General features: G+C 34.0%; 6 protein-coding genes across 6 annotated transcripts; 2 read left to right on the top strand and 4 right to left on the bottom strand.

The window, feature by feature from the left end:
* The first annotated feature begins 216 nt into the window (after window positions 1–216).
* On the top strand, window positions 217–3,895 carry Tsp_09173 (sorting nexin-6). The gene is made up of 16 exons (XM_003375545.1): window positions 217–387; window positions 438–571; window positions 630–897; window positions 1,724–1,840; window positions 1,901–1,999; window positions 2,079–2,213; window positions 2,238–2,359; window positions 2,410–2,539; window positions 2,602–2,697; window positions 2,744–2,849; window positions 2,899–2,977; window positions 3,046–3,100; window positions 3,220–3,324; window positions 3,440–3,503; window positions 3,564–3,649; window positions 3,839–3,895. Exons 1-16 carry the CDS (start codon window positions 217–219, stop codon window positions 3,893–3,895), a joined length of 1,824 nt encoding a protein of 607 aa, XP_003375593.1.
* Window positions 3,896–4,920: 1,025 nt separating this feature from the next.
* On the bottom strand, window positions 4,921–5,300 carry Tsp_09172 (paired box protein Pax-9; the record flags this gene model as incomplete). Its single annotated transcript, XM_003375544.1, has 2 exons — window positions 4,921–4,953; window positions 5,031–5,300. Coding segments are annotated over 2 exons (303 nt in total), but the record flags the coding sequence as incomplete, so codon positions are not given.
* A 1,172-nt stretch (window positions 5,301–6,472) lies between these two features.
* On the bottom strand, window positions 6,473–6,977 carry Tsp_09171 (putative RNA recognition motif protein). The gene is made up of 4 exons (XM_003375543.1): window positions 6,884–6,977; window positions 6,773–6,831; window positions 6,615–6,722; window positions 6,473–6,556 (listed from the first exon to the last, which is right to left on the bottom strand). The coding sequence occupies exons 1-4, from the start codon at window positions 6,975–6,977 to the stop codon at window positions 6,473–6,475; spliced, it is 345 nt and encodes a 114-aa protein (XP_003375591.1).
* A 1,385-nt stretch (window positions 6,978–8,362) lies between these two features.
* On the top strand, window positions 8,363–9,626 carry Tsp_09170 (putative translocon-associated protein subunit alpha). Its single transcript, XM_003375542.1, has 2 exons — window positions 8,363–8,402; window positions 8,770–9,626. The coding sequence occupies exons 1-2, from the start codon at window positions 8,363–8,365 to the stop codon at window positions 9,624–9,626; spliced, it is 897 nt and encodes a 298-aa protein (XP_003375590.1).
* A 1,466-nt stretch (window positions 9,627–11,092) lies between these two features.
* Tsp_09169 (FERM domain protein) lies at window positions 11,093–11,953 on the bottom strand. The gene has a single exon (XM_003375541.1). The coding sequence runs from the start codon at window positions 11,951–11,953 to the stop codon at window positions 11,093–11,095; it is 861 nt and encodes a 286-aa protein (XP_003375589.1).
* Window positions 11,954–12,393: 440 nt separating this feature from the next.
* On the bottom strand, window positions 12,394–13,323 carry Tsp_09168 (putative FMRFamide receptor). The gene has a single exon (XM_003375540.1). The coding sequence runs from the start codon at window positions 13,321–13,323 to the stop codon at window positions 12,394–12,396; it is 930 nt and encodes a 309-aa protein (XP_003375588.1).
* Window positions 13,324–13,500: the final 177 nt, after the last annotated feature.

Below are 13,500 nucleotides of genomic sequence, written 5' to 3'. Positions count from 1 at the left end.
GTCATTTTTAGCGTACCATAGATTTAAATAAAAAGAAATCAAGTATAAATTTTATAAACCGTTAATTCACTTTTATTTCTGCAAAAATATATTCTGCATTGACAAAAAATATATAATGTAAATAAATAGATAAATTTATTAATCTCTACTATACATCATACAATGAATAAAATTATTTAATTGTTCTTGATTTTCAATATACATTGGAATCAAAATATGTCTTGTCAAGCTTTCAGGAAGTGTTTAAAATGCATTTCAATTGATAGAAATGCAAAATTAAGTTTTCTTAACTCGTTTTTAATACGAAAAGTTTCGCAAGCTACACAGTCATTTGATGACGAAGAAAATAGAAACTTGCAAAGCCAAGCTTTGTATGAACCGATCTTTGTAAGTGACTAGGTGTTCATTTTAGAAATTGAAATTATATTTTCATTTAGGAAAAACCTTTCCAACTTCCATCTCACGGTGTTGTCAATGTTGTCATTAGTGGATATGATTTTGTGGTACTTGAACATTTTCAAAGCTATATGCATAAATTAGCACGTTTAATGGGCTTCAAAATAGCAAATACGTAGGTAATTTGTTTGATTTGAATTGCTCTAATCAAAGAACGTGCTGTGTGATTTTAGGTGGGCTTCGCCAGTCAGAAAATTTCAATGTACTGTTTATAAAATTGGTTCTACTGCTATTAGTGATCAGTTTGAATTGCCTAAGTATGAGCGAAATGTTCAGATAGAAGATTTCTTCTCGTCAACTGGTTCGCTGTTAATTGACATAATCAAGACGGATTTGCCCGAAGGTGTAACCTTGAATATAAAACAGCATACGGCAGCAGATGAAGAATATCGATACATACCAGACTTGGAACTGAAAGAGCAGCAAAAATTGCTGGAAACCGTAGAAGCGGAACTGAGGAAATAATATGCTTTACAAATGCGATACCTTTCATTATCATGTTTTTAAAAGATAAACAGTAAAAAGAAAATAATTTGTTGAATTTGTTTTTAATAAAATTTAAATGCATGTATCGATTTTATTTTATTTTATTTTCTGCAATAATGCATACTAATAAACGAAAGCAAATGCAGTGAATAAACAGTTTTACATGTAGAACAACTCATGCACTCACAAAAACCTTATGTACATTGAAGTGCATGTACTTGATAATTGTAAAAGTACAGTAAACATATATTGTAGCGAGAATTAATTTTTTATTTGTTTTATATCAATATAACGCAAATTATACCATTTTCAAATCATCATAATATTAAAAGTGCACCTCTCAAACTGAATTTATTGAGGTATTTTTTCCAATAAACCTTTTGCATATTTTACTGTAATTTATGTGCAATAACCTATAATTTGTGTGGATAAATCAGAAACAGCTACGACTTTAAGTTGACTATTGTTCTTTCAGCCAGTTTTCAAAGTAACGTTTCTGAATAACTTTTTCTTATTTTAATCGATTTGTTTTGTACAGTCAATTCAAAAGTGATTTTGTTAATGAAACTTTCTCAATTAACTTTTGAAATTGTCAACTTTATAACGAAAATGTATAGTATATGGCTACCACTGACGATCTTTAACGCTTCAAGTTTTTTGACGCTGAATATTGCACTCTTGTTGATATTATTTGGATAGTTTTATGAAATTTTTCTCAATACGCAATAAGCATTTGATACTGTTGAAATGTCATTGCTTGACGATGCATAGCTGTTTTCAGGTGAACATTATGGAAGAAAGTGAGGAAAGGATTGAAGAGGTTGCAGATGTTGAAGCTGAAAGAATTGGAAAACTTGCAATTTCCAAAAGTGATGAAATTGAAATCGATCGTGAAAATGTTATTATTGTTTATTTTATTATTATTGGCTGTACGAGGCAATTAGTAGTGCATTTTTAGCCAGCAGATGTTGTGGAGTCGGAAGAACCATTTTTAACGGTAGATATTTCGGATGCTTTAAGTGAAAAGGATAAAATCAAATTCACAGTGCATATGAAAGTAAGTTTTTTTTTAATTTTTTTTGTTGAGTTGGCATTTTAACGAAAACTTGAAAACTGTAATTAAGTAACGCCTTCAGACTAATTTTCCGGCGTTCACTCAAAAAGAAACTTCTGTCGTTCGTGAGCACGATGAATTTTTGTGGCTTTACGATGCTATTGAGGAAAATCCGTTGTATGCCGGTTACATTGTGAGTTGGAGTTTGTTTCAGAAGGTGAATTCATGAATATTATTGCAGATACCTCCTCCTCCTCCTCGCCCTGATTTTGATACATCTCGAGAGAAATTGCAAAAATTGAGTGAAGGGGAACCAACGATGACTCGGGAAGAATTTGCAAAAATGAAAGCTGAATTGGAAGCGTAAGATGAAGAACATTCTTCGAAAAAAATAATTATTATTGAATTAATAGGGAATATTTGGCCACATTCAAAAAAACTGTGGCTATGCATGGATTATTTTTGAATCGTCTTGCTACTCATCCTGTTTTAAAAGATGATTCGAATTTTCAGATTTTTTTGGAGTATCAAGATGCAAATGGGGTGATTATTGACAACATTATTGAATGTCGACTTTTAAATATGTAAATGTTTTGCATTTTTAGTTGAATATCCGAGGAAAGAATAAGAAAGAAAAGTTAGAAAGCATCTGGAAGCGGTTTTCTACTTCAGCAGATGAAGTGCTATTGTCAAATCAAAAAGTAAGAATTTGGAATAATTATGTACTCTGAGAAAACTTGTATTTAGGATTCAGAGCCGTTTTTTGAACATGAAAAAAATTATCTTGTAGAATATTACGGTCATGTACGCGAGGCAACTTCGCGATCTGACAAAATGACAAAGCATTTGAAAAGTATAATTATTGTAATATTCCACTATTATAAAGTAAATTTTTTTTGTAGACATGTCAGATGTAATGATGAAAATTTGCAGCTCATTGGAAACCCTTGGTGGAATAGAGAAGAGTCCTGAATTATCAAAGTATTAGCGAAAGCTGCTTTTACAATTTGTTCATTGTGTTTATACTGTTTTTGAAAATTTTAAATCAGGACCGTTTTAAAAGTTGCTGAAACGTATGAAAAGTGCCGGAAGCTTGAAGCGCGTGTATCTTCAGATTTTGACTTAAAGTTGTCAGGTTCATTTTCAATTTTTATATTAAATTTTTTCAAATAATTAATAATTACTGTTTTAATTGCTTGTGGTTGTGATGAATTTTGTTTCAGATACACTTCGTTATTTCATGCGCGACACCCAAGCGGCGAAAGATTTGCTTTATCGCCGACTGCGATGTTTGGCTACCCTGGAAACTGCTAGCAGAAATTTGGATCGTGCAAGGATGAAGAATCGAGATATTCCGAAGGCAATTTTTATTTATTTATTTATTTATTTATTGCTGAAATTTAAATTTTTATCAATTTCTAATTAATAAATTCTGTTTTTTAGGCAGAATTGGATAAACAGAATGCTAGTAAAGAATATGAAGCGATATCGGAAAAAGCTAAGCAAGGTGATCTATTTTGTTGATGTTGTTTACTTATTATTATTAATTTATTGTTCTTTGTTTAAGAATTGGAAGAGTATAAAGTACGCAGAGTGGCAGCTTTCAAGAAAAGTCTTGTTGAATTGGCTGAATTGCAGCACAAGCATGCAAAGGTAAGCTGATCGGTATTTGTTGATAGATTTCATACTTTTTTTTATATCTTATAATTTATATTCTGTTGTGTGCATTAAAAAAATAACATTTAGATGAAATAGTATACTTTCAATTTTTGAATATTTTGAAAAGTTGTATATAATGAACATTTTTTTACGAGCATGGAATTATTTGGTTTTTAATTTCAGACCCAAGTGCATGTTTTAAAATCAGCGATTGCATCGCTGAAAGAAATGTCCGCCTGATGCCTGATGATTATGAACGCTTTTGTGGCTTCGTGGATGAAATTTTTTGTAATATCTAAATCAACCAACCATCGTTTGATTGATTTTAAAACGCAATTTTATTATCTGATTGTCTGTTTAAGGTATTCTATGCGGTATTATTTTTATTATCATTTTTATGCGTTTGCAAATTTTCAATTTACTTGTTTGTTTTTGTCGTATTTTCGAGGCAGAGCAGTAAAAAATACGATCATTATTTGTACTTCATAAAAGTGTTCTTTTCATGCATGAATATTAATTTCTCTAAGTTGGAAGTCATGTGTGAGTGAAGTAGTACTGGTTGAAGTTAATTTTGCAATGAGCAACAGCAACAACTCTGTACAGTATGCAGCTGACGATGGGCAGTTTTCTTGTTGTTTGCATTATCCGTTTTACAAATGTTTACTCGCCTGGATGGATTGTTGGTGGTCAGTGTTGGAAATTGTACAAGGCTAAAATGTAACCAAGCCGGTGGATGGACAATTTTCAACATTCTTCGTCGGATTGAAGATTCAGAACTGGTTCGTTTCAAAGCATTATTTCTATTCTTATTCTGTTTGATGATACAAGCGTGAAAACATGCTTCATTTGTTCAATTGGAAAATGAGAAATAGTGTAAAATGTTTACATAATATTTGTCCAATCAAATTGATCCAATTCGAACCAATGAATATGAACTAATAAGGATAAGATCAGCAAACAATCTTTGTGTTCAGCTGTGAATTGTAGCTTCGGCTTGTGATTTCGTGTGGGTCGTGGGCGACTGGAAGCTGAGCATTCCGAACACGGGCGTGGTTGAATGGGCTGTTTTGGTCGAGTGGATCGTCAAACTTGCATACGGGTGTGGCAATACGGCGCCGGTCTCGGCGGCTGCAAACAGCTCACATCCGCCAGTCCACTGGTGTCCACTGGGCTGATGGTTCACCGGCAACGCGTACGGAAAGTAAGGATGGAACAATGGCGCCGTATTGGCCGACGCGACCATTCTGTTGGAACCAACCTGAGGTTCAAGCTTGCGCCTCAATATCCGACTGATCGAACTGACCGACGGTGCGGACGTTTTGTCGCAAACACCGTCGGCGACGAGACGGTCGCGGATTTCCCAAGCGAACATGGCCGGATCTTGCAACTTCAGCAGACGGATGTGATCAACCACCCGGGGTGTGGTCACACGCGGCTTGCTTCCACCGATCGCCCCAGGCAACACGGAACCGGTCTCTTGGAAGCGGTTCAAAATTTTGCTCACGCATCCGTGCGAAACTCTCAACTCGCGGCTAATATCACAGGGGCGTATGCCCATCTGGGCCAGTTCCACAATGCGCATGCGCAACGTCAACGGTAACGGTCTACCGTTGACAAACACTCCACCCAGTTGATTCACTTCACCGCAGATGTTATCGAAAACAAATATGCATTTTTTACAACAACATCAACACAATTTTACATTCACAATTCATTTACACACACACAACTAACACAACACAACGTGCACATTTGTGATAGCTTAAAATTTTTTTCAAAAATAACAATTGATTGAAAAATTTAAGAATTTAAGAAAAAAAATATTATTTAAAATATACTTTTTAATAATCAAGTATTACTGATGACAAAAGTGAAAATCAGGTTCACTTGTAAGTAAATTTTTTCAATTCAGTCATTTCTTACAATAAATTAACGATAATGTATTTATATTTTAGCAATTTAATTTATTTATTCAAATATGTCTTCAATGGTCGGCAGATTACTTTCGCAGACGAGTTATTATGCAAATCTTGTATGCATACTTTAATAATATGTAAATAATTGGGTTGCTTTATTTTGAATATTGATCAGTAGTAAAGCGTTCTGAGTAAATGATAAAGATGACTGTGGAAATAAGCGGTAATTTATTAAAGTAATAACATTAAATTAATGAAATTAATTCTTACTGTTTTTTGTAGCGACTACTTTTTTCACACGATTTGAATCTGGAGAATTGACCACCGTTGCGCCTGACCAATATCCATACACATTGTTCATTGTATGTTTTTTGTTATTTTCAAAAACTTTGCAATGAAATTATTCTGTATGAGCTACTGGGAAACTACGTTGCCGCGTTCAACAATGCGGTGTGAAGCTTTCTCTGGCGATTGTCTTCCAGTGGTCGCTTCTAGCCGGTCGACTGAAGCCAAACAAGCTGATACTTTACGCAAACGACGACCAGACTTTCGGCATTATCCGGTAAAGAATTTTAAGAAACTTAGCAATAAATAAGCAGGAGTAGAACTTCGGCAAAAATTCCATTATAAACACTTGTCAACAGATGCATTTTCGCATATTTTAAATTTAGTTTTATTTGCATAAGCAAGAAGGAAAATTTAAATTAATTTTACAAATGTTTTGCTAACTCTTGGTGTACTTTTTTCATTTAAATCTACTCATTTCAAGTCATTGTAAAGAACTGTAGAGGAAATTTCAAATTCACTTTTTTTTTCTGCGCATTTTGCTTCACACTTTTATCCTTTTCAAAAAACTTTTATTCAGTGCAGTAAGTTTAAGATCAAAAATACTGAAAACAATTTATCCCGTTCCGAGTTCTTCAATATCATCTTCAATTTCTGGTTCGAAACGACTATTCGCAGATTTGGACATTTCAACTTTTATCTAAAAATCAATCAGAACATTTTTTAAAAAATATAAACCGTTTAAAGAAAATAAATACCACTTTCCCGTCGATTTCATGCTTCCCGTGCTGTAGAACATTTTGTACAGCATTTTCTGATCGAAATCGAATCAACGCGTAATTGTTACTCAGTCCGGTTTTTTTATTCTAAATAATTTTATCATCAATCAATGTTTATCAACTGTTCAATACCTTACGTATGGGATATAGACATTCGTTACAAAGCCGAACTGTTTGAAATAATTGTAAAGTTGAGCTGAAAAATTTCATTTGCATGAAAAACTAATTCATATAATCATAATGGATACCTTTCCCAGTTATCCACGAAAGCGAGGTAACATAGATTTGGGATGATCGAGACAAGTCTGTAGCACATTGACGGACGAAATGTAAAAATTGCATTTTAAATAATATTTTCTAAAAAAAGCTATAATTGCAACTGAATTTAATTTTAACTTAATGAAATTCAAGACAAAGCATATAAAAAGTGATCCGCTACTGAAAAGAAAACCATTTTTATACCTCACAATGTAGATATTATTCAAATGTGAGCATAGAAAGTATGCAAATCACAAAAGTACTTATCGGTTATTTCCCAACTGTTTTCACCGTATTACATTTAAAATCAAGTAACTGTTATGACAGTTGCAAATTATTCTTATTATAAATCGATCACTGTTTATTTTGTTCAATAAATTTGTTGAAAAATTAAAAATCAAAATTATTCAACTAATCTAGAAATTACTGTAACATTTTTTTTGAAAAAAATAATTTCTGATGTAAAATTTGTCGTATAATTAATTAATATAATTTATTTAAGAATAAAATAATTTTATTAAATTATAATTGGCGCAACTCATTTATACTCTCATTTTTATCGGAAACCTCTACAGTATGCTGTTGTCAAGTTTGCTGCAAATGTGCCATTTGGCATATCTTTTTGTATTGTCATGATCATGCTTGTCGGTGGTGGTCTTTTTTTCTGTCATTTGTGACATATTTTTTCTAAGCATTCTAAAGTGACAATTAATGTTTATTGTGAGTGTATTTTTCTGTTTAAATTTCCTTTGAGTATTTACAGTTTTGGCGCAAGCTCAAGGTCATTTGATAATATGCCTTTTCGTGTGTTATTTGATACTTTGCTTTATTCATCAGAACAATGAACATCATTCTTTTTTCCGACATGGTCGTTCTTCTTCTTATTCTTTTGAGTTTTCACTTATTTGAATAACTTATTTCTGTATATTATATAGTACCTAAACAAAAGTAAGGTTTTCAATAGTTTGGGTGCTAGTTTTTTTTTGGTTTAAAATTAAATATATTTTCATTTTTTTAACGTTAGTTGTACAAAAAATTTAAGTTCAACAAGATTTACGAACTCTACATCTTTTCATTACAAATTTGTATTTCTGTTTTCAATGATGTTGACATTTGTATACTGCATTTATACAAAAGACTGATAGTTGATTTTCTATTGCACTTTTTACTTCAAATGGCACTTTAATTTATCACTGCCGTTTATACGTTTATATTGGTTGACGTTGAATTTCAGCTATTACTGAAATGAATGAAATTTCGAAGTGAGGTTTTCGTTGAGCAACATCAGTTGTTTGTTTTTCAATTTTTTTCAAAATTTTACAATCCAGGTGACTATTATTTAATTTTCATTATTTTACTTTCAAACTGTGGCATTTATTTGTTTTCTGGAATTGTTGTTTCTCAGTATTTCCGTAAATTGCCCCGCCGTGTTTCTTGCCATCCGTGTTTGACGTGGCATTTTTGTTCACATGCAATGCCACAGTATGAGAAATAATCAGGTAGAATCATGTAAGAGGTTTAACAGAAGCGGTTCATATTATGTATATTTAACTTTCCATTTTCTTTATTTGTATTATTTTTCATTGTGTGAAACATGTTTTCATTATAGTAGCCACCAACAAAATTGTAGTGCATGCATTTTATTTATTTGAATAGTTTCAATTTCATTGATTTTCAAATTACATATGCTAAGCATTTGTGCTGTTGTTATTATTCTTACGTTTAATATAACAGATTCCGTTGTTTTTGGACAATTTTCTGCTTTACGTGTTTTATTTGGCAAACATTTTAATAAGTCTGATTTAGTTTTGTTGCCTTGTCGCATTTGGTGATGATGCATTTCTTTTATGAACTATGTACAATTGATTAGTTGTAGGCAAAATGATATTTGGAAAATGGTTTATAACAGCAGTTTGTCTTTTGCTCATTTCAATACCTGTTCGAAATGTACTCAGTGCAGATGAAGATGACGATGATGCATTGGTTGAAGAGGAAAGCGATAAATTGAAAGCAGGTGGAAAATCGCTTGGCGATTCAGATGACGAAGAAGTGTTAGAAGGTTTGGCACCTTCGCCGGATATAGAAGCAGCGATGCTTTTCACTGAACCACCGAACAGTAAAGAACTGCCTTCCGGGAAACCTGCGCATATGCTGATCAGTTTTTTCAACGGCGGTATTGACGAATATTTCGTAGATAGCATACAGGCATTTTTGAAATATCCAACCGATTACTCTTACAATGTACACAATTACAGTGTTCGCAGTTATCACCAAGCAGTGTATCCGGATACGGAAGCATCATTTGAATATTCGATGATGGCATTTGATTCTCTGGCCGGTCGACCGTTCGGTTTAGTTGTACTGGTCGACTACAAATTAGCCGATGGTCGTGAATTTCGAAGCACCGTATTCAACGAGACGGTCCACATTGTCGAAGAGGAATCTGCATTCAATCCGGAGATGATATTTTTGGTCATGGTGTTCGTCATCATTGGCTGTTTGGTGGCCGCTTTCGCTTACCAATTTATTAGCGGCAAAAGTCGCAAACATGTTGTGAAAAAGCATGTTGAAGTGGAAATGGGCACCACAAATGCGGGTGATGTGGATTTGGACTGGATACCGAAACAAATTTTGGCCATGTCGGAACGTTCGCGTCAGCCAACGCAGAAAACATCCCCCAGAATGCGCAAAAATGGCAAAAATGCTCACCAGGCAAAAGCGAGAGCGGATTAATTTTTCCAAAACAAAACAGTTTTTCGTTTTCCCATTACTTGTTTATTTTATTATTAAAAAAAAAATTTTCCAAAATTCTACAAGTACAGTAAGACGGCCTGTGTGACGTTGTGATCAGTTTTGCCGATGAGCTGATTTCACATCTGTTGCTCTCTGTTGATGTGATGATGATCAGTGCAGTTTATTTCTGCTTGTCGTCATCCAAAAGATTCAATAAACTAGGTGATTGTTGCTGTTGTTGTAGATTTGATTTTACGTAATTTATTGTATGGAAGAAGCGAAACCAATTTAAGAGGTGAGCAAATTTTGTTTGTTTATTTCTGCATTTTTATCTTTAAAAATCTTTGTTGACGTCAAATGATGATACTTTGAAGCGTTTGATTATTGATGAGGATTTTTTTGTTGATCAATTCTGAAATTATTTTTTTTTAATAATTTTTAAAAAATGTTCTTCTGTTCATGTTTTCTGCTCAAATTCCTTCTTTTAGTCGAATATCAAATCAAACAGTTCAAAATGCGCGCTTTTTTTATGAAAACGAAGGAGCGAAAAAGCAGAACTTCAAATACAACAGGTAAACGTGATGAAAAAACAAATATTAAATTATGAAAAACAAACAATTGCAGTAATATGATGATTATTTTGCTGTTTATTATTTTATCCAGTGTGAAAATATATGTTGAAATTTGTGAACTTTCTGTTAACTTGTATCGAAAAGATACGATAAGTAAATTCGTGTCACTGAATTCACGTTATAAAAGTTTCAACTATTTATGTAGAACAAATTTTGTTATTTATCATAAGTTTAAGTAAATTTTTACATCTTTGTATTTCTAAAACTTGCGATTGAGGTTTTTCGAATTCAACGACGATGCTGTATAGCGTTGATTTCGAAAGAAAATTGTATTTGATCTATTTAATTTATTAATTAATTCATTAAGCTTTGTAGGTACAGTGTTTAAATACCAATCTTTTTGCATGTTTTTTCACACGTTGAATAGAATACATCATAGCACATCAGTTCATATTTTTTACTCATGTGAACTATAATTTAAATTCTGTTGTACATTTTGCTTTGGTATATTTTAAATTAATGATAATGTACAATAGATTTTTGTGTTTTTCTGATTAATATTTTTTTTTCTAATCTTTATATTGAATTAGTAAAATCATGTTTACGTTGAACTTCTTTTAAAAGCAGTAACAAAAGTTCAGACAACATTGCAATTATGATTAATGCTTCTATAAGTGGAGTTAATTATTTTTCAAATAAAATATAAATAATAAATAATGAGCAAATCTATTAATCTTCTTAGCATTTTGCTGGTCTGTGGCATCGAAATTTCCATAAATGAATTTGATTTTATTAAATTTTATAAAAATGAAACTGAAATAGACAATTTAACAATTTTTAGAATAATAAATAAGCAAAAAATATGAGTGATGAGCGTTCAGTTGATTGTGTCCGTTAGTTTTTAAGTGTACGACAAAGCCATTGGAAATTTTTCGCGTCGACTTTTGTAGCGAATCGAATACTGTATTTAGCCAAAGAACGCCGTGTAGCTATTTTCATTTTTATCTTCATCTTCTTTCTTTCTACAGCAGTGATCTGTTGCCAAGAGAATAATTCGGGATTTTGAATGTTTTCAGAATAGTAAAGGCAAACACCATGGTTGCTCAAACCAAAGCAGATATTATTCCACTCAAACCACGTCTCTCCGTAGCAGGTCATTGTAGCTGCCAGTAGCAGATAGTGTTTCAAATTGAAATAAATCTGGTGAGTTTGTTTTAATGTATTTTGCATAATTATGATGTCATTTTTCCATTTTTTTAAACTCCACTGGTTGTATCGTTTAAAAGCCCAAACTGGCAAACGTTTTTCGAATTTAATATTTTCATTATTGGCATTTTCATCCTTCACCAACCATTCCATAGCGATCAGTGTGACCAGGTTGTTGTATGTCATGCTTGTTTTTCCATTGTAAATGTTGTTTCTCATTTCTACGTACAACAGTTCCAAACATTTGTCGGATAATAATGGTATTGTTCTCGCTTCGGGATAGCGATACGGTTTCAATGTTAATTGCAGTGATTTTTTAACGTTGTTCACTTGGCGTAGAAGCTTTTTGTCGTGCAATAAATATTTCTCAATTTTATTCCCATCTTCATAGGTTAGTGTAAAATAGTGATATTCTTCTTCTGCAACGTGAATTTTGTCCAAAATCATCTTCAACAGCTTGCCAACTTTGACATTTTTGCTGCAGTCTATTGTCAGCTTGTTCAGGGATGTAGTTACAGGCAACTGCATTGTTGTTTTTCTCTTCTCCATGATGAGCACAGGGAATTTTGCAGAATACAGAATTTTTTTAAGTCCAGCTGCTTACGCGGTTTCAATTTTAAATATAGGAAATGGTCTTTAAAGAAATTTATTTACTCGAGCTTATTGGGCTTTTTTTAAACCTTCATTTTAAAGCTTTGAATTTTAAAAAGGTTGTTTAAAGTTTTAAAAAGTTGAATTTTTGTTTTAAAATTTCCAAATTGTACTGTGTATGTTTGTGAATGTGGAGTCGATTATTGAATACCTGTCGGTTCAACCTAACGCAATGGGTTTATTAATAAAATAAAACATGTCAAGGCTGGACGTTCTGCGTGCGCTTTGTAATATACAGTATTGAATATGATGAAAAATATTAAGCGAAAATAAGTGAAAAAAATTGTGTGGTTGTTTGGATGATTGGAAAGTGAAATGAAATTGGACGTTGGAAAATTTTAATCGTAATAAGCGCTTGTTACGTCGAAGGAGCTGTTGTTCAAATTGCGCCGTTGGAGGGACAAATTGAGCCCAGTTTTTGAGTAAGGTTCTTTGTCAGCGTGGGTTGGAAAAGCGAATGGCAACGGCAAAGAGCTAGCTGTATTCAAGCATCTGAGCATGCGACAGAAGCGGGTCCTGAATCGTCGGCAAAATATCAAATACAAGTAGAGATTGATGCTCGAATTGAATTCTACAAGCAGATTGTTCACATCCATCAGGCAATAGAAGATGTACTTGTCGTCTTTCATGTTGTCGAAAAAGCCGGCTGCTTCGAGAGCATTCAAGACAAATGCCAGCGTATTGGAGACGAAAAATATGACAACCAAGACGATCATCATCACCGCAAGGCGATGCTGCCTGAGCTGAGAACGGCTCATTGTGGCACGCAGGCGACGGGCCCGGAAAATCGTGTGCACAATGCAACAGTTGACCGACGCCAGCGTGAACAACGGCAAACCGAACACGGTGAAGAAATACATCCAATGGACGAAGACCTGTACATAGAGTTCGTTGCTGCGCAGCAGTGGAACCACACGGTTGTGGTCGTCGATTCGATATTCCCAGAAACGACAGAAATTGTACAACACCGACGTCGTGGTAACCACGCAGAGAACCGCCACCGACCGTCTAGCGCTGCACAGGCTTCTCGCCGCCAGCGGGTGACAGACCGCGATGTATCTTTCGACACTGATCGACACCATTGTCCAAACTGAGGCGCAATGGGCCATCATCGATATCGGATACAGAGTTACGGTCAAGTGGTTCATCATTTTCATCAACTGTTCCGACGGTCTGTACGTGTACAAGGCGATCACGCTGTACACTGGCGTGCCGGACAGAAGCAGGGCGTTGTCGGCGGCGGCCAGCCCAATCAGCAGAATATCCATCGACGTGGGTGTGCTATTGGAACGACGAAACAAGTGGATGAAAATGGCGTTGCTGACCAAGCCGATTACGGCAACGACAATCATCAGCACACTGCAGACGACATTGAACAGAAATTGACTTGCCGGATATGAATAGGCAGCTAACAGTGGCGACAAACTTTCTTCGAACACAATTGC

This window comes from Trichinella spiralis (assembly GCF_000181795.1).
Source record: "Trichinella spiralis strain ISS 195 chromosome Unknown Scfld5, whole genome shotgun sequence".
NCBI classification, from domain to species: Eukaryota; Metazoa; Nematoda; class Enoplea; order Trichinellida; family Trichinellidae; genus Trichinella; species Trichinella spiralis.
The sequence above is the reverse complement of the archived record's forward strand: the minus strand, read 5'-3'. Positions and strand labels throughout refer to the sequence as shown.

Coding starts and splice junctions, on each gene's coding strand:
- Tsp_09173 (XM_003375545.1), top strand. CDS start 217: ATGTCTTGTCAAGCTTTCAGGAAGTGTTTAAAATGCATTTCAATTGAT. Junction 2,360..2,409: donor ATGAAAGCTGAATTGGAAGC/GTAAGATGAAGA, acceptor TTGAATTAATAG/GGAATATTTGGCCACATTCA. Junction 3,101..3,219: donor GCCGGAAGCTTGAAGCGCGT/GTATCTTCAGAT, acceptor ATTTTGTTTCAG/ATACACTTCGTTATTTCATG.
- Tsp_09171 (XM_003375543.1), bottom strand. CDS start 6,977: ATGCAATTTTTACATTTCGTCCGTCAATGTGCTACAGACTTGTCTCGA. Junction 6,723..6,772: donor CGAATGTCTATATCCCATAC/GTAAGGTATTGA, acceptor AAAATTATTTAG/AATAAAAAAACCGGACTGAG. Junction 6,557..6,614: donor ATGAAATCGACGGGAAAGTG/GTATTTATTTTC, acceptor ATTGATTTTTAG/ATAAAAGTTGAAATGTCCAA.
- Tsp_09170 (XM_003375542.1), top strand. CDS start 8,363: ATGCAATGCCACAGTATGAGAAATAATCAGGTAGAATCAT. Junction 8,403..8,769: donor AAATAATCAGGTAGAATCAT/GTAAGAGGTTTA, acceptor GATTAGTTGTAG/GCAAAATGATATTTGGAAAA.
- Tsp_09169 (XM_003375541.1), bottom strand. CDS start 11,953: ATGGAGAAGAGAAAAACAACAATGCAGTTGCCTGTAACTACATCCCTG.
- Tsp_09168 (XM_003375540.1), bottom strand. CDS start 13,323: ATGGATATTCTGCTGATTGGGCTGGCCGCCGCCGACAACGCCCTGCTT.